At 40.5% G+C, this 25113-nt stretch overlaps 1 protein-coding gene across 13 annotated transcripts in view; it reads left to right on the top strand.

Annotated features, from left to right (window-relative positions):
• Nucleotides 1–225: 225 nt before the first annotated feature.
• HUWE1 (HECT, UBA and WWE domain containing E3 ubiquitin protein ligase 1) overlaps nucleotides 226–25113 on the top strand; it is a 93123-nt gene continuing 68235 nt past the window's right edge. For all 13 annotated transcript variants that reach the window (XM_063432494.1, XM_063432504.1, XM_063432500.1 and 10 more), the window contains exons 1-5: nucleotides 226–346; nucleotides 19254–19396; nucleotides 22477–22545; nucleotides 23274–23372; nucleotides 24754–24960. In XM_063432494.1, coding sequence (XP_063288564.1) covers nucleotides 22501–22545; nucleotides 23274–23372; nucleotides 24754–24960 — 351 coding nt within the window. In that variant the 5' untranslated portion in view covers nucleotides 226–346; nucleotides 19254–19396; nucleotides 22477–22500. The remainder of the gene's footprint in view (nucleotides 347–19253; nucleotides 19397–22476; nucleotides 22546–23273; nucleotides 23373–24753; nucleotides 24961–25113) is intronic.

Raw genomic sequence — 25113 nt, 5'->3', positions numbered from 1 at the left:
AGGCTTCCATTGGTGGAAACCCTGCTGCCTCCCAAACTCTCGCGAGTCTTCCTCCCACCCCTCGGTTCGCACAGCCTCCTCCTGCAGCATTCGAATCCTCGCGAGAAGTGGGAGGTAAAGCAGTGAGGAGAGAAAAAAACCCAAAAAAAAACCTCATTCCTTCCTCGAGACAGGAGGGGAGGGTGTAATGGGCAAGGTGGGGCGTGGCTTGCTGTCATCTCGCGAGACTTGACGCCGCCGCCGCTCTTGCGCTCAGGGTGTCCGGGGAGTCAGTAAGGGGGATTCGGGCTGTTTTTAAGATGGCGGAGGCGGCCGGAGCTCAGAGCTGAACCCGCTGACTGATCAGGTAGGGCGCTGCGCGGCCAGGCCGGGGGGTGGGGGGAGCCGGTCACTAGGCCGGTCTGGGCTGACGGTGACTGACATACACAGTGAGGAGGCCTCTGTCTCCCGAGCCTGACAGGCATTGGGGCCTCCCTGACACCGGGAGGCCGCCTCCTCCTCCTCCCCGCGGCCTCCACCTGCCATGACTGGCTATCCCAGCGCCTGGGCCCTCACTCTCCCTGCCTCCCATCCTTTCCTATCGGCCCGGGCCCCCAGCCCTCCTCACCCCCATCTCATGTGGCTCCCTCCGCACATGTTCCTCCCTCTCTCCCCCTTCCTATCACTGACCATCCTTTGTAGAGGACAATATTATTATTAATTATACCTTATATTTTATATTACTGTATAACCGATATAGATAATATCATCACCCAGCCTTTGTACAGGACAATTTTATTATTATTATTATTATTATTATTAATCATACCTTATATTACTGTACAGCAGGTATAGATAATATCATGACCCGGCCTTTGTACAGGACAATTTTATTATTATTCATTTATACATTATATTACTGTACAGCAGATTTAGATATCATGACCCAGCCTTTTTTTAAAAAAATATTTTTAATTTTCAGCCGTCCATGGAGTTTGAGGCTTTATTTATATATATATATATAAATATAAATATATATATATTTTTTTTAAAACCTTATTATATAATTTTGGAAATTTAGGCACTAGCTCTATTGTAGGGGACTGATTCTGTAACCCCCCACCCCACAGTAATCTGTGCCATGTACTGCATCAAAGGCATGTAATGGCATTCTAGTATGTCATATATTCCTTCACACCTATTTTTTTTTATAATGTGACAAAGCACACTTAAAATCCTCCTTTTAAATGTCTCAATCATTAGCCCTATCAAATACGATTGTCATACTTTGTATGTATCTGCCAATATGCTGTGCTATGACACTTGCAGTTTTAAGAGACATGGGGGTTATTCGCTAGATGTTTAATTGTGTACTGACAAGCTATTTTTAGAAAATATCTAGGCATAAATAACTAGAAAAAGAAAATCGATCCAATTCGACTTATCGCCTAAATATTAAAATTTGGTTTTTAATTCAGTGTTTAGTGAATAATTTCCTCTTAGATTTAGTTTTTTTTGCAATCTGTATTTCTATATTGTTGCAAGTGTATAGCAGTAAAGGCTCAATAATGGTGTAGGTGTGGCTTATTGTATGTTCTTACGAAATCTGTAATAGCAGTAAATCATTGGTCATTGTATATCAAATGTATTTTTGTCCTAAAAAAAGTTGTCAGGTTTTCAAGCCAAAATCGCAAGTGTGTGAATCCCTCTAAGAATTCTAGCTTCCTTAAAAGTAGACCCCCGCACACAACAATCTCAGTGTGTGTATATTACATTTTAAAGAACCTTTTTCTAATTTTGTGATTCTGCAGTTTTGCCAAGTCACTGTTACATCCATAAATGTCAAATTTTAAAAAGTATGTTCCAAGCCAAACACAACTTAAATAACACAATACATGCACAATGTCTACTTATGAATTAATTTAAAATAATTGTTTTCTTCTTTTTTCCCCATAAACTTAAAGCTTCAAGTATCATACTTCCATGCTGTTTTCTTTCAACATTTAAAGTCATTGTGACATTGGTGAACTGATGCAGTATCCAAAATAGGTACACCTAATCATCAAGACAGCTAGAACAATTACTACACAATGCACCTATTAGTCTTATAAAGTTTTTTTTTTTTTTTTTTTTTGAAAGTCATAGATCTCGTATTAGGTCAGCCTGTAAACTATTTACCTGATTCAGTCTGATTCTGAAATTCATTTATAATTTTATTTTGTCATCATTGTGGTAAAATCTATTAAATGTCTTCAGTCACTGCTGAGTTCAGTAGGTTTATAAATTCACTTTTTAGAAATGTATGCAAGGTTTTCAGTTGTAACCTCTATATTAACATTTACATTGTTTAAGAAAACAGAAAAATGTGAGGGCATCACATTTAAAAGATTACTCCAGGCACCTTGACAAATTAAGTCATTTGAAGTGGTTTTGTTGGCTAGAAACTCAGTGTTCTGCGTTGTTAAACCCGGCAGCGTCATTGGGGTGTCATTAGCCAACTCGGAACAAGTGTTCTGGGCTGGCTCATGTGAGTTCTGTGCATATTTGCTGTATGTTGTCAGCACGCAACAGACTGTTTGCTCTCCCTCAGTCCATCCTCCACCTACATCCCTCCAGGGAGGGAGAGCGATGACAACTGCAAAGGAGCGGCCAAGGGAGTTCTTGCGGGTGGCCCCCCCATATGTAACACCTTCTCAGGTCTGATTGAGCTCTGCCAGGGTTCTTCATTGATTTGCCTTGCTTGGGGGTATTTACCTATGCAGGATCATGCCATCATGCTTGCTTTATTGCCAGTATACCAGTTTTTGAACTGTGTGACGTCTGTCACTCTGTCCTTATATCCAGGAACCAGTGCTAGCAGTGCCAGCTAAGGAGTTACCATTCTCTTTGGTTGCCATGGGTGGAGAGCAGAAGGACCACCTTTGTGAGGTCTCTTCTGCTCTCCTTTATCAATTTCTTGGCATTGTCTCTGCTGAAGAATTGACTGACCAATACTAGAAAAATCTATTTTTAAATAAGCTTTCCTCTTGATCTATACATTTAGCAAAACTGCTAACACAATGTATAGATGCAATTTGATGCTCTTTTAAAAAAAAAAAAAAAAAAAAAAAAGAGAAGGTAATTTTGCATATCACATGTTCCCTTTAAATCTGTTATTTTGTTGGAGTAACCCTTTATAGTGGGTCAGTCCATGTTTTGTTTTTTAGCATAACATTCAGACAATTTTACAAAATGTTATTAATTGGTGACTACCGTAATTAAATTGCCACATAATCAGAAGAGTACATATATTTGCTTATCCCTTTCAAAGACCCTGTTTGTTTTCTCAGACCTAAAACATGGCTTTCTGAGTTCTGTCTACATGTGGCCTAAAACACTCTAGTTGCCATCAGATAGCTTTCTTTTTCAAAGGGAATTGATGAGCAAAGGACATGATTACCCATTTAGACTTGAAGAAAGAAAATTTGGCCTATAGCCGTAGAAACTGTTTTTAACATTAAAGGACCACTATAGGCACCCAAACCAATTCAGCTCAATGAAGTGGTCTGGGTGCCAGGTCCATCTAGTGTTAACCCTGCAGCTGTAAACATAGCAGTTTCAGAGAAACTGCTATGTTTACACTAGGGTTAATCCAGCCTCTAGTGGCTGTCTCACTGACAGCCGCTAGAGGCGCTTCTCACTGTAAAAATCAGAGAGAAGATGCTGGACGTCCATAGGAAAGCATTGAGAAATGCTTTCCTATGGACTGTTTGAATGCGTGCGCGGCTCTTGATGCACATTCTTCGCTGACGTCGGCAGAGGGAGGAGAGTTCCCCAGCGCTGGAGAAAGGTAAGTGTTTAACTCCTTCAGCCCAGCGGGAGTGGGACCCTGAGGGTGGGGGACGGACCTAAAGACCCTATAGTGCCTGACACTAAAGTGGTCCTTTAACCCTGCAAGTGTAATTATTGCAGTTCTTATAAACTACAATAATTACCTTGCAGGGTTAAGTCTTCCTCTAGTGGCTGTCTATCAGACAGCCACTAGAGGGACTTCCATGTTCTCAAAACATGAATAGTGTTTTAAACGACGCTGAACGTCTTCACGCTATACATGAAGACCTCCAGCGTCTCCCAAATCCCCATAGGAAAGCAGTGAATAGTGCTTTCCTATCAGGTTTAATGCGTGCGTGGCCCTTGCTGCACATGCACATTAAGTCTCCCCCGCCAGCTGACGGCGGAGGAGCGTGGGCGGAGCCTGACCCAGCGCTGAGTGACATCGGCGCTGGATTCAGGTAAGTCACTGAAGGGGTTTTAACCCCTTCAGCAACATAGCATGCGGGGTAGGAGGGAGAGGGGCACTGCATGGTCCTGCAGTGTTTCCTGGCACTGGAGAGTCCCTTTAAGAACAATAAAGAGGTTTTTAAAAATTTTAAATAATGGATACAATTTCTGGTGTTTTAGAAAAACATGTACAAGGATTAATTTGTGCAGTTAAAGCTTGTTAATCCAGAAATAAATCTTACTGCCATATTTTAATCAAATATTGTATTTATTTAACCAGTTTGGCGCAAAATTGGCTTCCAGTTGGATGGTTTTCCTTCTTTTGTATCAACAGCAGTAATACAGAAGTGTGGCTGAATTTGATGTACTTTTTGTTTAGTCTATATTCCTACGTGAGAAAGAGTTAAGAAATTGAGGTAGGGTTGATGTTTTCTCCAGCCAAAGTGCCTGTATTTTTTTTTTTTTTTACAATGTAGGATAGTGCCATTTTGGTTTTTATGCTCTATCTGATAGTGTTTGAAGAGGATCTTACTGTTGTGCAGTGCATAATCTAGTGACTTTGCAAATGTGAAATACTATTAATAAGTCCCTGTTTAATTCATGTACAGTTCTGCCCCACAGCAATGTATGAATCTTTATCCCACAATCTCTAAAACTGGAGTAGACCATAATGCTACCAAAGCAGGGGAGAAAAAGGTGCCCAATCCAGTTCTAAATGTGCACCAAAGGTCCAAGTGTCATTATTTTCATGAGAACATACTTTGGGGGAGGGGGGGGGGGGGTTTAGTTTAGGTGAATATTTGCAAGAGAGGACTTTGTAACTGTGCACTTGGGTGGTCATAGAAGTCACAATCAAAGGGCGTGCTTTAAAAAAAATATTTTTTTGAAATTTTTTAATTCTTTATTTTTGTGGTATACAAGAGTTACACGTTGTACATTATGTGCGAAAAAGAGAACATATATGAAATACATTTGAGATAGTCATCATATAACAAGTATAATCGCACAGAAACTTTGCCACTCGGTTTTTAATAAGTAAAACCCTGCTTTACTCCCTCGTGCTAGAAACCGTTAAGATGTGCGACATCTCGGAGGGGCTAGTAGGCAGCGTTATGTGCTCAGCTTAGGCACGTGTACTATTGGGTAAGGGAGGGTGGTTATTATGGCCGTTGGGGGAGGGGGGGGGGGGGGGGTGGGGGCGCAAGTCTGCTTAACCAGGATTGGTGGTTGTCTGCTTACGGAGCCAGAGTTTTAAGTGTCTGATGCCCTGTAACCTTTATAAACCAAAAAACCTTAAATGCCTTAGAGAACGTAATAAACTTAAAAAGGATCGAAACCAAAAAGCAACTGCCTTTAAGGTGAGTAGAAAGACCAGGTAAATTTAGCATATAAAAAGTGTCCAGTATATAGTCCTGTAGTAAGGGACCTATAGGACAGTGTACAGGTGCACTTGCATGTGCGGGCGCTTTTCTCATGTTAAGGAATCCGTCGTCCTCGGCACTGGTCCTCTGGGCACAAAGGGAGTTATTTCATCAATGTTCCATGATGGGCTGGCCCTTGTTGCTGCTGCAGGTAACGAGAGTCCCAGTGACTGGAGAAACTTAGGCGCATCAGATATGTGTCAGGTGGGCCGTCTTACCAGCATGATCTGTAGTTAAACGATGAGGGCCCCATTTATAGGGGATAGAGTTCTCACACAGTAGCAAGGTGATGTGGCGGAGGGATCTGCGCCAGGTGAGAGTGTACCTTGAGAAGTCTCTGTATAGGGTCAAACTTGCTCCCTCAAACGTGACGGTAGGAGAGCCTCTCGCGGCTCCCATGAGAGCCCCCCGATCTGAGTCCCGGACAAATTTAATCAGCACGTCCCTTGGTGTTTCCTGGGGCGCTTTGAGTGCCTTGGGAGAGGCGAAAGCAGGTGTCAATCCCTACCTGCTTCGCTTGCTTGGGAGTCAGTAAGGTTGCCACAAGCCTCCTACAATAGTGCGGTAATTCCAGATTTCCCACCGATTCAGGCACTCCCCGGTTTCGAGCTTTAGTTTTGTCCTCCATTCCCGCTAGTTGAGCGATCAACGTTGCACATTGTTTTTGTAACTGTCCCAGAGCTGCGTCTGTCGCCACCTGTGCCACTCTTGTGCCCCCGAGGGACTCCTCAACGGAGACCACCCGGCTTGAAAGCGTGGAGATTTCCCCTCGGACAAGCGCCATGTCGGCATCAAACATCGCCTTGATATTTAACATCAGTGCCTTAATGTCTGCTTTCGTGGTGGGTGCTGCGTCGCCTAGCTCTTTAGGCTGCTGGGGTGTTGCATGTACCTTGCTGGAAGCGTGGAAGGAATCTAGTACACTGTCGTCTGATGACTGTGAGTTGTAGGCCTCTATCGGCGCCATCTTGCCGGGCACTGGCTGCTGTGTTGGGCGCATAAAAGTGCCTATATCTTTTGACCCCGAGCCAGGATCTGCTCGGCTCTTCGTTTTTTCCCCCCCATAATGTAGGGTGTCTTGGGGATCTGTTTGTCGGGTCCCAGAGGTTGGTTTTGTCGCTTTGATATCCCTTTTTTGGGGTCTCACGCTCGGAGCTGTGGTGAGTTGCGACTTGCTTGTTTAGGTGCTGGCTCCCCCCCCCCCCCCTAAAATGGCTTGATTTTTATTTAATTCAAATAATTTAGATTTTCCTTCCAAAAGGTAACTTTACTCTAAGATTAGAATCAAAACCATTAACATGACTAAGCTTCTTGACACATCATATTTTTAGAAGTGAATAAACATTTATTATGAAAGTAGGGAAAAAAAAAAAAAACAGAAGGGGAATTTACGGGGTGAGTCTTCCAACAAAGATTGCGGTCATTACGCTATGCTTAATTATGCCTTTTGATTAGAACATTGGCTGTCAATAGTGTACCTAAATGTGGCTTCTTTATACATTTCTATTAATGACCCTGTTGGTTACGGTGCACTCTGTAGGTATGTGTCATGCAAAGATTTGTACAACCATTGGAACATTTTATAGAGAAGAAGATAACAAAATCTCAGCTTACCAAAAATGTAATGTTAAGTGTGCAGAAGATGTCTCGACCATCCCAGAGAATTGTGGGTTGATAATACAGCCCATACTCTGCACTCACCATCCCATTAAACACTACAGTAGCATTCTTTGGGTTAATGGATTCTGGAACTGTCTGGCAGTTGGTTTGTTATGGTGCTGAAGTGTCCTTTAGCTAATTAGCATATGGAAGTCAGATGGGCAAAATTAAAGCAGCACTGTCACCCCTGCCATGAAAAAATTGGGACTAAGTTGTCTCTATATTTCAGCCACATGACTTTCTTAGACACTGGGCGAAGCTACAGTGTCAGTCCCGCCAGCCGATTCTCCATACACCTCAATGCTGTGCTCACGTGCATGCGCGAGAGCACAGCAGTGCCGTCAGCTCATAACGGAACTAGATGTCTGTAAATCCCACACAATTGTGACACATAAAAGGTCTTAGAGGGGGGCAGATGGAGAGAATCTAATTTGTGTTTTGGTCAAATGCCCTGATATGTGTTGTTGAAATCAGTTTTACGTAAACTGCTGTTTGGAGAGATCCTTCATATTGACTATGACAATGTCTGGTTACAATTGCTGGTATAAAAAATAAGGAATTGAAGCGGGGTGAGCAGATATCAGTGGGTCTTGTTAAGAGCCAAACTTTTTTTTTTTTTTTTTTTTTGCATTATAAAGGTTAAGGTTAAAGATTTTGTATAATTAATACCTACACCAGAACTGTGTGGAGGAGAGAGACTGAGAACTTCTCATCCTCTGTGCAAATCAGTACCAGGCTCTGTAGCTGTGATGCAGAAAGGTTATTTTAAGGAACTGGTGCTGTTCGTGGAAGTTGGTTCGTGGCATATTTATGTTTAACAGTGCTGGTATACTTTGGGGATTTTGTTCTGTACTCTGCTCAATGCTTTCATGCATGCATAGGTATTCAATGCTAGAAATATACTGATGTCAAATGAATGTCAGGGCCGTGTTGGTTAAAACACAAACCTGAAGTATGTATTTTGTACATAATGAGGTATGATTTAGATAAAGGAATGCTCCATAACCATTCTAGTGCACTGTAGCAGTTATGGTGTGCCTCCACCATTTGTAAATAGTCAAACATTTTTAGAGTTGTTTGACTTCTTATATGGGGCCTTCTTGGTGCTGCTCCAGCCTTCACTACAGCCAAGTTGAAGATGGAAGCTCCTTCTCAGTAGATAAGTCCTAGTGCAGGGGTAGGCAAGCAATTGTACTCCAGATGTTGAGGACTACATCTCCCATAATGCTGGCAAAGCATCAGGGGAGATGCAGTCCACAACATCTGGAGTAGGGATTGTCTTTTAGACAGATTGACGATAACTGGTGACAATGTTCTGTACACTTAGTTTTTAAAAAGTTTATATTAACACACACCTGGCATTAACTGCCTGAGAGTCATGGGGAGTTTGCTGCCCCCATGTTCATTTAATGCCAGATTTGCTAGCCAGTACATACTGGAATAAGTAAGATATCAGCATGTATGGTCCTGTTAATTATGAGTTTGCTGACCGCAATCACTCTTTTTAATGTCAGCCAGTTTAATACATTACAGTAGAATATTCACTGTCAGTATGTAGGGACTCACAGAAAGGGGTGATGTTTTTAGTTGCAGAAGACGGCATGTGGGGAATGGGAGAAGTGAGTAAGTGATCACTAAATTACAAGGCTGATAACGATTATTGGTAAACTGCTGAATATCGTCTCTAGTAATCGGCAGAACCAATAATCTCTCTATCACTGGTCTAAAGTGCCCTAGGTTGCCTGCCCTAATGCATTGTCTGAGTGTGCCAAGCCCTGTATCACCGCTCTTAATTTGTTGAGAGCTTCTGGCTCTCACGGAGCAATAGTAGAGGCATGGAGTGATGCCTGGCAGACCCCAGGTAAGAGGTCAAACCAATAGACCGTAAACACCTTATTAAACCACAGTAGCTTGTAGGTCACTCAGGTTTATGATCTATGAAAGGGGGAATATATATATATTGTTTGTATCAGTAACAGAACAAGATCAAAATGATCTTTTTTACACCTGGACCAATCCGATATGTGCTTGTGATAATACATACCAATGATGTTTCACTCCTAGCAGAGCGTATAAAAGAAATCTGTCTAAAGAATAGCATGCATATACAGCATTGCATATCAAATCCAATATACCATTAGAGAAGTAAGGAGAAACAGCTATCTATGGTGTAGACCACCTATAAATAAAATGGGCTGAACAAGAGTATCAGGGATTCAGGTGGGTAAAGGTAAGAAAGACAGAAGGTGGAGTATTTGCTAAACCTCTGACTGTCCCTAGGTTGACACAATATCCCAGAGACAGATACCTGCCTATCTCTCAACACACTTAAAGGGAAACTCCAGTGCCAGGAAAACAATCAGTTTTCCTGGCACTGGAAGTACCCTCTCCCTCCCACCCCCCCAATCCCCGGTTACTGAAGGGGTGAAAAACCCTTCAGTCACTTACCTGAGGCAGCTGCGATGTCCCTAGTCGCTGTCTCCTCCTCCGCGCCGCTCCTCCTTCTGATTCCGGTGGGCGAGACTGATCCCGCCCACCGGCCAAGGAGACCTAATGCGCATACGCGGCAATGCCACGCATGCTCATTAGCGCTCCCCATAGGAAAGCATTGAAAAAGATTTTCAATGCTTTCCTATGGGGAAATGAGCGACACTGGAGGTCCTCACATAGCGTGAGGACATCCAGCGACGCTCTAGCAAGGAAAATCCTTGCTAGAAATCAGGAAGTGACTTCTAGTGGCTGTCTAGCAGACAGCCACTAGAGGAGGAGTTAACCCTGCAATGTAATTATTGCAGTTTATAAAAAAACTGCAATAATTACAGTTGCAGGGTTAGGAGAAGTGGGAGTTGGCACCCAGACCACTCCAATGGGCAGAAGTGGTCTGGGTGCCTGGAGTGTCTCTGGGTGCCAAGAAAGATAGTAACCTTCTATAAACAGAGAGCATAAACTTAACCCCTTCAGGACAGAGTCAATAGTGCACGTTCTGATCAAAACAAAACGTAAACAAAAACTAGAATTTGCGCTATATGTCTGTTCACCCGTAGTTCCCCTCTTTCAAATTATATGCACCCACACTTATTATATATAATTTTGTTCAGGAGAAACAGGGCTTTAATTTATCATTAACTAGTCATATATGGAACATAATTCATTATGAATAAAATTTTTAAAAAATGTGAGAAAATAAGATTTGTTTTTAAATTTGTATTTCCGTCTGACATTTTAGCTGTGAATGTCATAATACTGTTAGGTTTTACTGCACAAAAATGCACATATTTGTAATCAGCGATGTCTCACGAGTACAGCAGTATCCCCCATTAACAGGTTTTATGGTGTTTTGGAAAGTTACAGGGTCAAATACAGAACGTTCCATTTTCAAATAGAAATTTGCCAGATTGGTAATGTTACCTTTGAGACGGTGTGGTAGCCCAGCAATGAGAATTACCCCCATAATGGCATAGCATTTGAAAAAGTAGACAACCAAAGGTATTGAAAGTGGGGTAGGTTTAGTCTTTTTTAGTAGCCACTTATTCACAAACACTGGCCAAAGTTAGCGTTCATATTTGTTTTTGTGTTAAAGCAAAAAACGAATATTTGGCCAGTGTTTGTGACTAAGTGGCTACTAAGAAAGACTGGACATACCCCACTTGCAATACATTGGGTTGTCTACTTTTGCAAATGGTATGCCATCATGGGGGTAATTCTCATTCCTGGGCTACCATACGGTCTCAAAGACAACATAACCAATCTGGCAAATTTCAATGTCAAAAAAATGAAATGCAAGCCTTATATGTGACTCTCTAACTTTCCAAAACACCATGAAACCTGTACATGGGGGGTACTGTTATTCTCGGGAGACTTCACTAAACACAAATATTAGTGTTTTAAAACAGTAAAACATATTACAACAATAATATAGTCCATAAAAGTGCCGTTCGTTTGTAAAAAATGCAAAAAACTTCACTTTTACTTAAAATATCATCGTTGTAATACAATTTACCAATTTGAAAAACTAATATTTGAGTTCAGCGAAGTCTCCCGAGTAAAACAGTACCCCCCATGCACAGGTTTTATGTTGTCTTGGAGAGTTACAGGGTCAAATATAGTGCTTGCGAATTAAATTCTCTGCACTTTCTCCCTGTGTTGTCAGGTATGTCAATCAAATTTTAATTAATCAAATCACCTAATTATGTTAAAAGATTACTTAAATATACACGTAGAATTTTAATATATATGCATTTATAGGTATTTAAATTCTACGTGTATACTAATGTAATCTTTTATGTAATTATATGTATTTATCTATATATATATATATATATATATATATATATATATATATATATATATATATATATATATATATATATATATATATATATATATATATATATAGAGAGAGAGAGAGAGAATGTCATTCTAAGTGTATTTTGTTACATATATATATATATATAACAAAATACAGTTAGAATGAAATTACATATGTATATATAATTTATATTAAATTTTGTTTCAATATTTTATTTATTATTGTAATTATATATATATAATATATATATAAGGTCATTCTAAGTGTATTTTAATACTAATATATATATACTAATATTAGTATTAAAATACACTATGTATGACATTAAATATATATATAGTCCAAGTGCCCCGCACTCAATTTAACCGGTCTTGTTCGGTGCCTCGGTGCAACAGCTCCAGCATTTATTTTATAACCTGTCTAATATTTTTTTTTTACACCTCCTACCAGCAGGGGGACTGTCTAATATTTTAGACAGTCCCCCTGCTGGCAGATCCACAGCCAGCTATAGGGGGCCATGTGATCGCTCTTTGAGAGTGATCACATGGCCCCTGGGGGCCTGATTTGCCGTGGGAGGGCTGCCTGGGCTGTGAGGCAGTCCTCCCGAAGCGGAGCGCCGGGAAGGTGAGTATACCGGGCGCTCCAGGGGCTTCAGCCGTTACGGCGTGCTATGCCGTCACAACGGCTTTAAAGCCCACTTAAACCGTGACGGCATAGCACGGCGTTAAGGGGTTAAAGATAATAAAGGCGGGAATATATAGCAGAAAGAAGAGTATAGATATGACCTAAATCTAATCCCCATTCTGAAATGGTTTGATGATTTATAATGGTGGTGACATGGCATTCCTGGCACCATTACTGTCCTTTACTACTAAACAAGGAAAAAGTACTTTGTCTTGTCTTGTATTTTTTTTTTTTAAACTCTCTTTTCTTAGTCATGTGACACGTGTCTAAAACTAAGCGTTGGCTCATTATGACTGAGGTCAGGAAAGCAATGTTTTTAATGCCACAGCAAGTATCAGTGCATGTGTTTGTGTATATACATCGATCTACAATAAAGTTAGTCTGCTTTAGTTGATCGTTGTAACAAAAGCACCTCCTGTGGTTGTCAGTGTAACAGCCTCTGGAGGTGTGTTTTAACCCTTCAAGGTAAACATTGCCATGTCTGCAAAACTGCAATAATTTACTTTAAATATTTACATTAAATGAATTCAGGTGAAGTGGCCTGGGTGACTTTAGTGGTCCTTTAAAAAAAAAAAAAAAATAGAAAAAAAGCTGACTTACCTCCGCTGCAGCTCCCTGCTCTGCCTTTGGTGTTTTTAACTGGCACACTTCCTTGGCTGAGATCATTGGGAGGCTATTGCGCATGTGCACCAAAATGCTACATCGCTCCAGTCAGATGGTGTCTAATTGTCAGAAATGCACAGACTGAATTTGTGACAGCAGATCCAATATTTGAGTCTAGAATTTGATAATATAGCTTGGATTTTATTTTGTGCTGTCGTTGCACACCATGTTATGGTTTGTTTGCGTTCATTCTAAAACCTAAAAATACAACCGTATTGACAAGTTAGTGTTAAATCCGCAGATTTCAAACATTGTTTTTGAGCAGTGTACCTTAATTTGTGAAATCTGTATGAAGTCTTATAAACTGTAATTACAATTGTTCTGATAAATTCACTGTTGCTATCCTTCATTCAATTTCTTAATCAGATTCTTGACTTGTTTACAAGAACTTATGTCTAACATACAGTCTTAAAATATATTTTGTGTTGCACAGTATCTCCAGATCTGTCTTTGTGACTGTGCAGTAGTTGGAGCGCTGTATTTTTAGAGGAAGTTTCTATTGGGGCCTGGGATACTCTGAAGCCTCAGGCCTGTGTCTGACTAAGCAAAGACACATGTGATAGGCCTCTGGTATCTGTGCTCATCTTTCAGAGGTGACAACATGATACTTGCTGTTTGCCTGTCATTTGTGAAAGCATGTATCCTCTACAAGGAGCATTCTTCCCCCTACATTGAGGCCCCAAACATTCTGGTAATCTGGCTTCTCAAGCATGGTCGATTTCCAGCAATTAGGGTGGTTTCTTGTAATATTTTTTAATTTTTTTTTCTACACTTTTTGAACACGTTTTCTTAGTCCACTACCATGATGAACCTGGATCTGATGTTAATGTGTATTCACACATTGTACCATACAGATGGTGGGGTAACTAAGCAGAGTATACAACTGAAAACAAAAGCTTGCTTCCTGTACCCGGGCCACTGATTTATTGTCCTGAGAATCTGAATTTCATTATCCTGTGTTGGCATTTGGAGAGAAGGGGGAGGTGTTCACAGAGCGACTTGTAATGCCTCCTTGTAGCATTTCTTCTAATCTGTCTCTTAATTGGCAGGTCCCTAGTTTTTCTAGTTCTCAAAGTAGGTCATGTCATATTTTTTTTTAATTATGTACATACCTGCTATTAAGGGAGTAGGCTCGAGTATATTGGCATTACACCTTTTATAATAAACTAATTTTTTTTTTTTCAATTTACTTTTTTCTTTTGCTTTTTCTTAGCTATACATTTTTCATATTCAAAATCTAATGTGACCTTTTTGGTTTTGTCATGAACATAGGATATAAGCTCAGTGAAAATGTTCTTAAAAGCACTGGCTAATACAGGTAACTCAGTTCAGCACATTCCAATGTTTTTGAATCTTAATGATGCGCACACTGTCAGTTGCGGAAGCTACTGGGTATCTGTGACTCGGCAGTATAACCCGGTAATGGAATGCCCAGTGCTTGCAGCACTTAAGATATTTGATGGCTGGACAGTTGTTATACTTGCACCCAACCTGCCTATAGTTTAACACTGGAAAGTGCGTGCCATTTATAGTATTTTTAGTGCTCCACCTGATTTTGTTTAATGCAGTTAGAGCTTAACCTCCCACAGTCTACTTTTTTTTTTTTTTAATTCTTTATTTTTATTGTGCTCAGAATAACAAAACACGCTTAAATTGCCACAACAGCAAATACAAGCCGATGGAGTAAAACAAGAGTATCAATAACATGGCAATCATTGTCGGCACATTTTTTTTTTTTTAAAACAAGAGAAGTCAGGTTAAGTAAAACAATCTGTAGCTTTAGATTCATTCCGGTTGGTAATTACGAGAAGCAGAATAGACATTTTGAGTGAGATCGTTCAAAGGCTAAGCATAGTTTAAGCCTATGAGTATAGTGATGCCCCTAGGGCTGAGCATTGTGTAAGCGCCGCTATAGTGGGCATGTCAGTTGCCCTTTGCGTAGCAGGAGAGATTGTCAGGGGCGTTAAGTGGCAGAAAAGCAAAAGGCATATGAAGTAGGTTGGTTACAGGCATGAACAGTGAGGGTGTGTTAGCTAGACGGCATGTTGTGTGCAACATGTGGTTAGGTGCAAATGATTAACTGCCACTTTAGATAAGGCAGAGGCAGTACAAATAATAGTATTAATGCAGTGCCGTCTTGTAACTCAGAGACAGTCGATAGTGGGCTAATGGAGATATGCAAAGTGCGAGCATCCCGATAAACAGAGTTAATGCAATATTCATTCGCTAACCTATTTATGCCATATTTACAACAGTTTAAAGTCTCGCTTTGTTAAGTACCAAGATTGTCATAACAGGCAAATAAAACATAACTAACTAAACAAGTAAAGCGACACCAGCTAATGTCTATGAATATGCTGTAATACATCCCAGACATCCACATTTCTTTAATGGCTTAGCCTTCAGACAGTACTATATGGAGATATGTAAAAGATGCATTGAACAGGATTAATAAACTAGCTTAATCTCATTGGAAACGTGTTTCACGTGTTTGTGTTGGGTAATACCACACTCTACTTTTTAAGATAAAAAAAATATGTAAAGGCAAAAGTTTTTTTTAGAAACATTTGGCATGGAGTCAGCTTTTCACCTCTCATCATAAGGTTTGAAAACTCTGCATAAAGTTTATCTTGGAGGCAGCAAATGATAGACCATAATTTTCTAAACTTTTATATATTTTAAAATGGGTTTATTTGTTTAATTATGTGTGTTTGTATTTTTTTCCCCTCACTATTTTTTTTAAATAATTTTTTTTAACTCCTTTAATGTAATGTCAGCAAAAGTTTTTTTTAAAGGGACACATTAGTCACCTGAACCATTACAGCTTAATGTAATGCTTCTGGTGTCTGTAACATGTCCCTGCAGGCTGAGCAAAAAAAGGCAGTGTTTACATTGCTGCCTAGTAACACCTCTAGTGGAAGTCACTCAGATGGCTGCTAGAGGTGCTTCCTATTTCAGTGCTGCATTGTGTGCAGCACCCACGTTAAGATTCTATATGCTCTCCATAGAGATGCATTGATTCTATGGCTCTCAATGAGGAGATTCTGTTCTTTTGAATTTTACATTCCAAACAATATGAATGCTCATCAGTATTCCATTAAAAAAAACAAAAAAAACCAACGTATTTTGTTAGAGTAACCCTTTTTGTGGTTATGCCTTTATTGCCAAAGCCAAGTTCTGCCTCATCCTTATTTGGCTGATGTTACACTCCCTCACAGAAGTGGAAGGAATCGTGGCAGTATGGGAAGATAGCATGGCACCCTGGCTATTTCAAATTACTGAAGTGTTCATGATGCTTGAGTGACCCGGTAAGATGTATGACTTCTTATATTGTAGCTGTAGAATATGGAGAACCTGAAGGCCATGTTTAGTGCCTGATAAATATATGGTTCCAGGTTTACATGGTGTTGGATATATCATACTTGTCTCTAGAAGCTACAAGGGAGAAAACGAAGACAACATTCAGTTTTTATTTGGCATTCTTTGCTACTTCCTTCCTTGGTGCCACAAGGCCCCACTGCTCCGGCTGAATGAAAGCTTGTGGGAATGCACGGGGGCCATAAAGCAGTCTTTGCAGCTGAAATATGCAGAGGCAGCCTGCTTCCCTCATTATACACATAGGAGGGAGCCAGGCTTCTGTGACCCTGCAGTGAGTAATTGTAATGTATTCTAGATACATAATTACGTGTCTGTCTACCTTATATTGGGGCACAAAATGTCAAGTACTATCCTACTAGAGTAGACACTACTCACAGCAGCAATCCCAGGTTACTGTTTTACCAGTGGCTAGCAGGAGTGGAAATTTCAAGCCCTGCAAATACAATATTTTGTTTTGCTTTTTTCACTTTATTTCTTCATTTAAATGTTCTCCATGTTCTTAGTATATTTAAATATAGATATGGCTATAGGTCTACTACTTCCTCTTGTTGAGCTGCAAGCATAACCTCTGACTCTGTGTCCATGTAGTGATTTAGAATTTATTATTTATATTTTTGCTGCAAAATATGGGATTCCTTGACCAGATATGACTCTATTTGTAAGGGGTTTGTGTAAATGTTTTGTAACTGATCTGTATTAGTTCCCTCCACCGCTGTAGCTAGAGCACCATAAGCACCACAGATTTTTGTAGAGCTTATGGTGCATAGTTTTTGGTGCAATTTCAACATTTTTTTTTCTTCTTTCTCTTGCAAATATTTGGCTATCAAACTCTACCCCTACCAACTGATGTAATTTGGGGTTTGCATATCTTCTCAGTTCAGTTGTGCAATTATGGTTATAGTGCAATACATCTTTTGTGTATCAGGGTTTTCTGCCAAGCCATCTTTGAGATGTTTGTCAAGAACCTGGGCTCCAACCAACAACCAGAGCTTGACTCCTGTGCTGCCTCTTGGTTAATGAGGACTTCACACTTATGAGTTATTCATCCAAAGCTGGCTGTTCTTGGATTTTATTTGACAGTTGATTGAAAGTGCTGGCCTAAGCTGCCCCTGTTCACAGCCAGATAATAGTTTAACATTTTCACTTCTTACCTGAGGTCTGCCGGGTGCTGCCATCTGCCTTCTCAAAGCTAGAATTGAGAGCCAAAAGCGCATGCTAAACTGATGCTGAGGACTGGTGAACTTTGCTTAAGAGAGTTAATGCAAGCTAGTAGTAGGAACTTCTGGTTGTGAGCAGGCATGGAGCAGATCCTAGAGCAGGCTTCCCCAAACTCCGGCCCTCCAGATGTTCCTGAACTACAACTCCCATTATTCTACAAAGGAAATAGGCTGAGAATAATGGGAGTTGTAGTTCAGCAACATCTGGAGGGCCGGAGTTTGGGGAAACCTGTCCTAGAGGAACCCTGGTAACAAGTATAACTGTTGGCAAATGGTCTTACTGTTTAAATGGGTGAGGGGGTAGGGCACTCCTAGAACCATAACTTCTGCACTCTGGTATGGTGCTTCAAGTGTTCCTTTTAAAACTACGTTTGGCTCATAATTATGTATTTTCTATTTAAACTAGTTTTACAGCAAATACTCCTCCTGAAACTCTATTTATTCACAAGAGATACTGCAAAAATAAGATTTAAATTCTTGACCCGCATATGACCAAAATAAGGAAAAATGCGTGTTTAAATTCTGTATTTTTATCGGAGTCCAGTTTTCTCTTAGGTCTTGTTGGTTACTAAATTTAAATGACCACTATAGTGCCAGGAAAACAAACTAGTTTTTCAGGCACTATAGGGTCTTTGCCCCCCCCCCCCCCCTCAGGTTCCCACTCACGCCAGGAGGAAGGGGTTAATCACATACCTTCCTCCAGCGCCGGGCTCCCTCTTCCGACGTCAGCTGAATCAGTCCATAGGAAAGCATTTCTCAATGCTTTCCTATGGACGTCAGCGTCTTCTCACTGTGATTTTTAGTGAGAAGCGCGGAAGAGATGAGACAGCCACTAGAGGCTGGATTAACCCTAATGTAAACATAGCAGTTTCTCTGAAACTGTTTACAGCTGCAGGGTTAACCCTAGATGGACCTGGTACCCAGACCACTTCATTGAGCTGAAGTGGTCTGTGGGTGCCTATAGTGGTTCTTTAAATATGATCACATTTCCTTGTGGTCCTAGTTTAAAAAAAGTGTGGTGTTATCGCTGACATGTGGATAACATATATTGTTTTATATACACTGTCATGTGAGAGTATAAACGACTAGCTGTGGTAGCTTACCTACGCATTGTGTTCATTTTGCTGAATATACAAATAGAATTTCTTAAACTAAATGAAGTTTTAATCTTTCGAACTGTTTTCAAAAAAACACTAACCCTATGATTAAACATACTAATTCAAATGATTTCTAAAATATGGCTAGTTTTAGTTGTAGAACACACAGACCATAATATGACCTTATTGCTTCCAATGTTGTGTAAAATGCTGATGCTATCAAATGGTTATAAAATGACCAGTGTTAACTGAACCTGCCAACATTGAGTTCTCACTAGTGCCTATCAATAGCTGATAGTGATATGACTAATTGACACATTGTCACACAATATTTATATGCCAGCAGCACCTGATAACACTGACTGTAACCACAATCTTTCCTACATATCCGGTGCCTATTTTAGTGCACTTCACGTAGAAAATAACATTAAACGTGGTTTTCCAAACTTAAATTTTTTTTTTTTTTTTTAAATATATACTTTTCTTAAACGGTTTATATTTGGGATTGTTTTCACCTTGTAAAGCAACATGCTATCAATGATATGTTTTTGGTTCTTTTCTTTAATTCTCGTATTCTTGTTTTTAGTTGGTGCTGGACTGTCTGCGAGTCTTTACTCAGTGAGTGGAAGGTTGATCCTCTATTTTCTGGACTACACTTGCGGCCTTGTATCAGAGTTTTTCAATGCAGTTTTTCCTCTCATTTTACGTGCCCTGCTGGTTTCAGCTAGTGTAAGTGTTCTCATTCGAATTCCTAAAATTCTGTAATGTCGTTTCTATTTTTTTTCTTTTTTTTTTTTTGAGATGGTTGAGTAGTTACTACACATTACTATAGAAATTGTGGGCTTTTTATGAGACCTGTCGTTGTCTTCTGCAGACACCTATTTTTTTTAGCATAATGTGAATCACTTTTCCCCATCTTATTGTGTTTTGTGCTGTTCTCCCCACAAACAAAATTTGGGAAGGTACAGCTTGCAGTAAGGCTAGGTTTGGTATAAAACTTTAGGATTCTGTTTGCTAAATAAAATCCTTGAACACAATTACAATAGAATTAACACACTGCCATGTTAAAAGTAGAAAAACATACATCGTGCTTTAGTGGCTGTTTATGTTTAATTTTTTCCCTCCTTTCTACTGCATACTTCCAATGGGCACAAGTATCTATTTATTTAAAGGGATCCTATAGTGCCAGGAAAACAAACCCGTTTTCCTGTCACTATAAGGTTAATAGGTCTCCCCACCCCCCTCCCCTTTTGGGCTGAATGGGTTAAAACTTACCTGAATCCAGCGCCAATGCCTTTTGGTAAATAGCTCCCTAATACCATGGAAATTAGGGAGCGATCTTCTAAGCGGCTACAAGATGCAGCCGTGGCTCGAATCGGAATTTCATTCATTCTAATGAAATATCGAACCGACCTAAAAGAATGCCAAATGCCGTCTTAACATGAATGAACATTTTGTTAGGAGGAAATTCGGTAGTTTCGCGGACATTCTGTCAAAATGACAGGATGTTCGGAAATAGTGAAAGGAGGCATCGCAAGATCACGGAGGAGGGGTGAGAATTGTGGGAAATTGCTCTGACCACAGGAAATGGAGCACATTTTGCTCCTCCGCTGGTCAAGCGTAGGAAAAATACATAAGACAAAGTAGTCCTTTTTGTTGAAAACTAGATCTGATAGGATGAAACGGACAACAGATCCTGAGAGGGAGAGAAGAGGAAGCGATTTAAAGAAGGGTAAGTTCGGCATGACGGTGCCGTTTTCGAGCTGCAATGTAAACATTTCAGTTCTCTGGAACTGCAATGTTTTACATTGCAGCACTAAGTGCAAAAGGGTCACAGCACCCAGACTACTTAATTTAGATAAAGTGGTCTTGGTGCCTACAGTGTCCCTTTAAATATACTGTCCCTCTTTACTAGAATCTCCATGTTTCTGTAGAGCTCTGATGATACTCGCTGTAATGTGTCTTTAAAATACAGTACATGGGGGTGGAGTCTGACCACTGACCGGATCAAGACATGCTTTGCCTGAGCTCCCGGGTCTGTGCAGCTAAGCTGAGGCTAATTCCGAACCACAACAAGGAACTGACCCAAAACAGCGACCAAACTACTCACCAGCTGGTGCTGAATGCACGGATACCACTATCGACCCGACACCGCATCAGAGTTGCCAGACTAAGGCTTCAGCTGGGGCGAGACGGGCGCTCCCTCAGGTCTCTGACCGGTGTATAGCTATTCCCCCCCCCCCCTGGACCGGTGGGGGTTATCCCGGTCCCCACAGGCGACAACCCAGGGCTACCGAAAGGCTCCAGCACCTGCCCTGCAGCGACGTGCAAGCGGGGTGGCCTACCACAAGATGGCCGACGCATTCCATCCACGTGCACGCCTAAAGGACGAGAGGACTCTGAACCAATGTATGCCCTCACCTCAACCTGCGTCCGCACTCACCCTCTGCCTCAAAGATAAACCTGCAGGATCCACAGTGCAACCAGCGGCGCTGGCAGTAAAGAGTAAGCGGGGTGAAGTAGGGCGGACGGAGAGCAGACCATCCCCCTTGGGCAACCCTTAGCAACCTTTAGCAAGCTCCCAGCCTCACACGATGGGACCACCTGGGCTGAAAACCACACTGGGAACAGCCCCAGAGCATCGGTCACAGCAGCAGCTGACCCAACGCCATAGAGAGCGCCACCCGATCGGGACAAGCTGCAGGCCTCCCACGAGAGAACCCTAGTTTGAGACCGGAGGATGCAGGCCTTCATGACGGCCCAGTGCTCTGGGCGACTCCACCTGAACTCTGCCTTCTGAATGCTCTATGCCACCTAAGCCTACCACCAAGCAGAGGTGTCGGCTTACCCGGGACTTGAACCCCAGCCTGAAGTGCCAAAATTTTGCCACACCTGTCCTTATGCACCACTCCACATTTGCTATACCACACCTAACACACCTGACTAACTGCCATCTTTTCACTGCTCAAATAGACAACAAGCAGCACACAGCAGGCATACGCTACTACACACACTGGCATACTTACAACCCATGGCTCTGATAAAACCCACACACGAGCACCACCCAAGCTATAACAGATTTAGGGACTGGCCCCATTCATCGACACTCTGGGCCCTGGAACCCGTGGCAATTTCAGCCTCTAGAGTCCAGGGATAGGCAACCTTCGGCACTCCAGATGTTGTAGACTACATCACCCATAATGCTCTTACACCCGCAATGCTGGCAAAGCATCATGGGAGGTGTAGTCCAAAACATCTGCAGTGCCGAAGGTTGCCTATGCCTGCTCTATACCAAATGAAACACTCAAACAACCACACAGTGAGCTTACCAACATGCAACTTTAACCTGTAACCTTAAGCAACATGATTTGCAAGTTTCGAAACCTATCTTTACGTTTAAACATGGTTAATACCCTTTCACTTAAAAAATGTGCATATAATCTTTCATGCCACTCTGTTATAAGCAATGAAAATAGGCGTGCGGATTGCTGTCGGGGTACCCCACTCGTGTTGTACTATCTTTATGCACTGCAAAAAAACACACAAAAAAAAAAACACACAATAAATGTGTTTAGAAGTTAATATGGGTAAAATACACTATTGTTCTAAATTACATTTTAGTAGCATAAATTGTTATTAGTAAGTCACTTAAAATTTCTTATAGCAGACCTGCCTAAGCCACCCCCCACTCACACGCCTAAATTGGTGTCCCTTCTTGTCCATTTGAAATGTTGGGAGATATGGTAGTGGAGTGTGGCCTAAACTATAAACTTGGTTAAATATTCTAAACCTATTAATATTTTTCTTAGGTGAAGTAATCTTACATTACGAAAATGAAAGTAGACAGGACGAAGCTGAAAAAGACGCCAACAGAGGCGGTAAGTGAAAGTGTTGACTGTCCATCTATATTTTTTGTTTGCAGTCCTGCATCTGCACAGGTAAACTTTCTACTGGCATTCATTCAACTGCTTTTAAGCATATTTTTTGAACAATGTTTAAAGTGTAGATGGCTGACTCTCTCGTGTATTTGAAATAACAGGTGTGAAGTATATTTTATATAACTTTATTTTTTTTGCTAGTTAAATAGTTAGCAAATAAAATTTTTAGTACAGTCCAGGCACCTCTACAGTACACATTGCAAATGAGAAGAAATAGCAAGGCGAAAGCACACAGGGAAAAGGAGAAATTAAACAAACGCATCTAGCTGCCGGGGGCAAGGGACATAGCTTATATAAGTGTAACTAAGATGGGGCACACTGTTGCAACATAAAGAGGTATTGATTTTAATTTGTATTTTTCTGAACCTAATGAACTTAATATATTAAATAAAATTCTGAGCAGTGACAGTTACCCCTTTTAGCAGAATGACTGACAATTTTATGATTACCGGTGTTTTGCTTCCCTATAGCCACGTGGAACTTCCGTGGACTTTACTTTTCTGCATTCTCTTTAACTGGTCATGGAATATTTTGCACTGCATAATACCAATACTAATCTTTATTTGCTTATTTCTAGTTTGCCAGTGTTTTTAGAAATCATTGTTTTTCTTTATTTTAGAATTGCAAAATCTAAACTTTTCTTATTCCTATTTTTATTTTTTTCACAGCCTGCCGATTGCAGGTCTCTGATTGAAAAGCTGAAAGCATGCACAGATGAACAGCTTCTGTTGGAGCTACAGCAAATCAAAACCTGGAATATAGGAAAGGTAAATGAAAATACATGTGACCTGCATTAATCCTGTTGGCTTTGATATTACAGTGATGGTTAATTTTATATAATCTATTCTGTGTTACTTTGTCCTGTCACACAGTTTTTTTTTTTTCAATCTGCTAATCTATTATTAAAATTAACCTTGATACTTTAAGTCCAAACCATGATATTAAAGGGACAAGCACCATATCCACTTCAGGTTATTGCAGTGGTGCAAGGATTCTTTGACGTCTTTCAGCCTTTTCCAGACTCTTGTTTTATTTTATTTTTGGTTTGAGGATTGTCTCCCTAGCTCATATGCTGTTTTCAAAGAGCAGTTAAACTTTTTATGAACTTGTTTCAATACAACAGTGATAAGCAATGGGTACAGGTGTGTGTTTTCCCCAGTGTTCACACCCTGTCTTCGATCAAACTTGGGGGGGGGGGGGCATTTTGTGAGAAAGTAGAAATCCTTATGGTCTTACATGGCCATTGGGTGCTTGTATGGCACCTGGATTTGGTAAATTGCTCCATTACATTGTAATGGTTGTGTTTAGAGGCCCTTTGTACTTAAAAGAAGGGTATATTGACATGCTTATTCAAAGTCTCTTTATCGGGGTGCCAAAAAAGTAGACCCCCCACTAAAGCTTTGTCATTCTTAAAGCATCATGGGATTTGTAGTTCTTCAACATCTGGGATCTACATTTTGGGCACCCCTCCTCTGTCATTGCAATTTTTAAAACCATATATATATATTTTTTTGTTCTTCTGTGTATTTTTCCCCTTTATGGTTGATGTGTATCTTAAGCTACTGCTAAGGTTTGGTCTACAGTCATCCCCCCCTGCTGAAAGCATAAGTATAAGACAATATGTTTGCAACCTACATTTAACAGACTTTATAATCCTTTACAGAATCAGAATTATGGGTGTTTAAAGCTCTGGGTCAACATTATTACTTTATTTACCACCTAAAAATGTATTATCCACTACAAATTGAAATTAAATTGCAATTTTGCCATATAGAAAGTTATTCAACTCTAGGTTAAAGTGTGGAATAATGCACCAGAGCATTCCATTGGTTACTATGGTTTTTGCTTCACTTTTCGAACTTTGTCCCAGATTTGCTATTGCATCGTAAATCCCATTGTATGTTTACTGCGCAATGTGCAATCTCTGCTATGATAGTAACTCAAGCTTGTGGTTTTATTTTTATTTTTTTTCTTCCTTCTTCCAGATTGTTCATTTTAGTGTTGTGTGGTTTTGTAGAACAAATACCTAAACAGCATAAATTCTATGTAACTTTATTCACACACACACACACACACTACTTTTCATTACTTAGATTAACTGTCACAAACCTGCACTCTATTAACCAATCTTATTCACTACACCTGCAGTGTGAGTTGTATCACTGGGTTGATTTGCTTGATCGCTTCGATGGAATTCTGGCAGATGCCGGTCAAACAGTGGAGAACATGTCTTGGATGCTGGTCTGTGATAGACCTGAGAAACAGCAGCTTAAAGCTCTTGTGCTGGCAGTCCTCAACTTCACCGCTTTACTCATTGAGTACAGCTTCTCCCGGCATCTTTACAGCTCTATTGAGGTAAGTCTTCTTCTTTGAGCTTTTGAGCAAGTTCAGAAGTTAATTATTATTTTTTTTTTTTTTTCATTTTCATTATGATCACTTTTTATTACTACATTAAATTATCACTCTCTGAAATTTCACAGTGTATATCTCTTATGTGGCCACATTCTG

This window comes from Pelobates fuscus, chromosome 9 (assembly GCF_036172605.1).
Source record: "Pelobates fuscus isolate aPelFus1 chromosome 9, aPelFus1.pri, whole genome shotgun sequence".
NCBI classification, from domain to species: Eukaryota; Metazoa; Chordata; class Amphibia; order Anura; family Pelobatidae; genus Pelobates; species Pelobates fuscus.
This window is presented reverse-complemented; position numbering and strand designations above follow the sequence as displayed.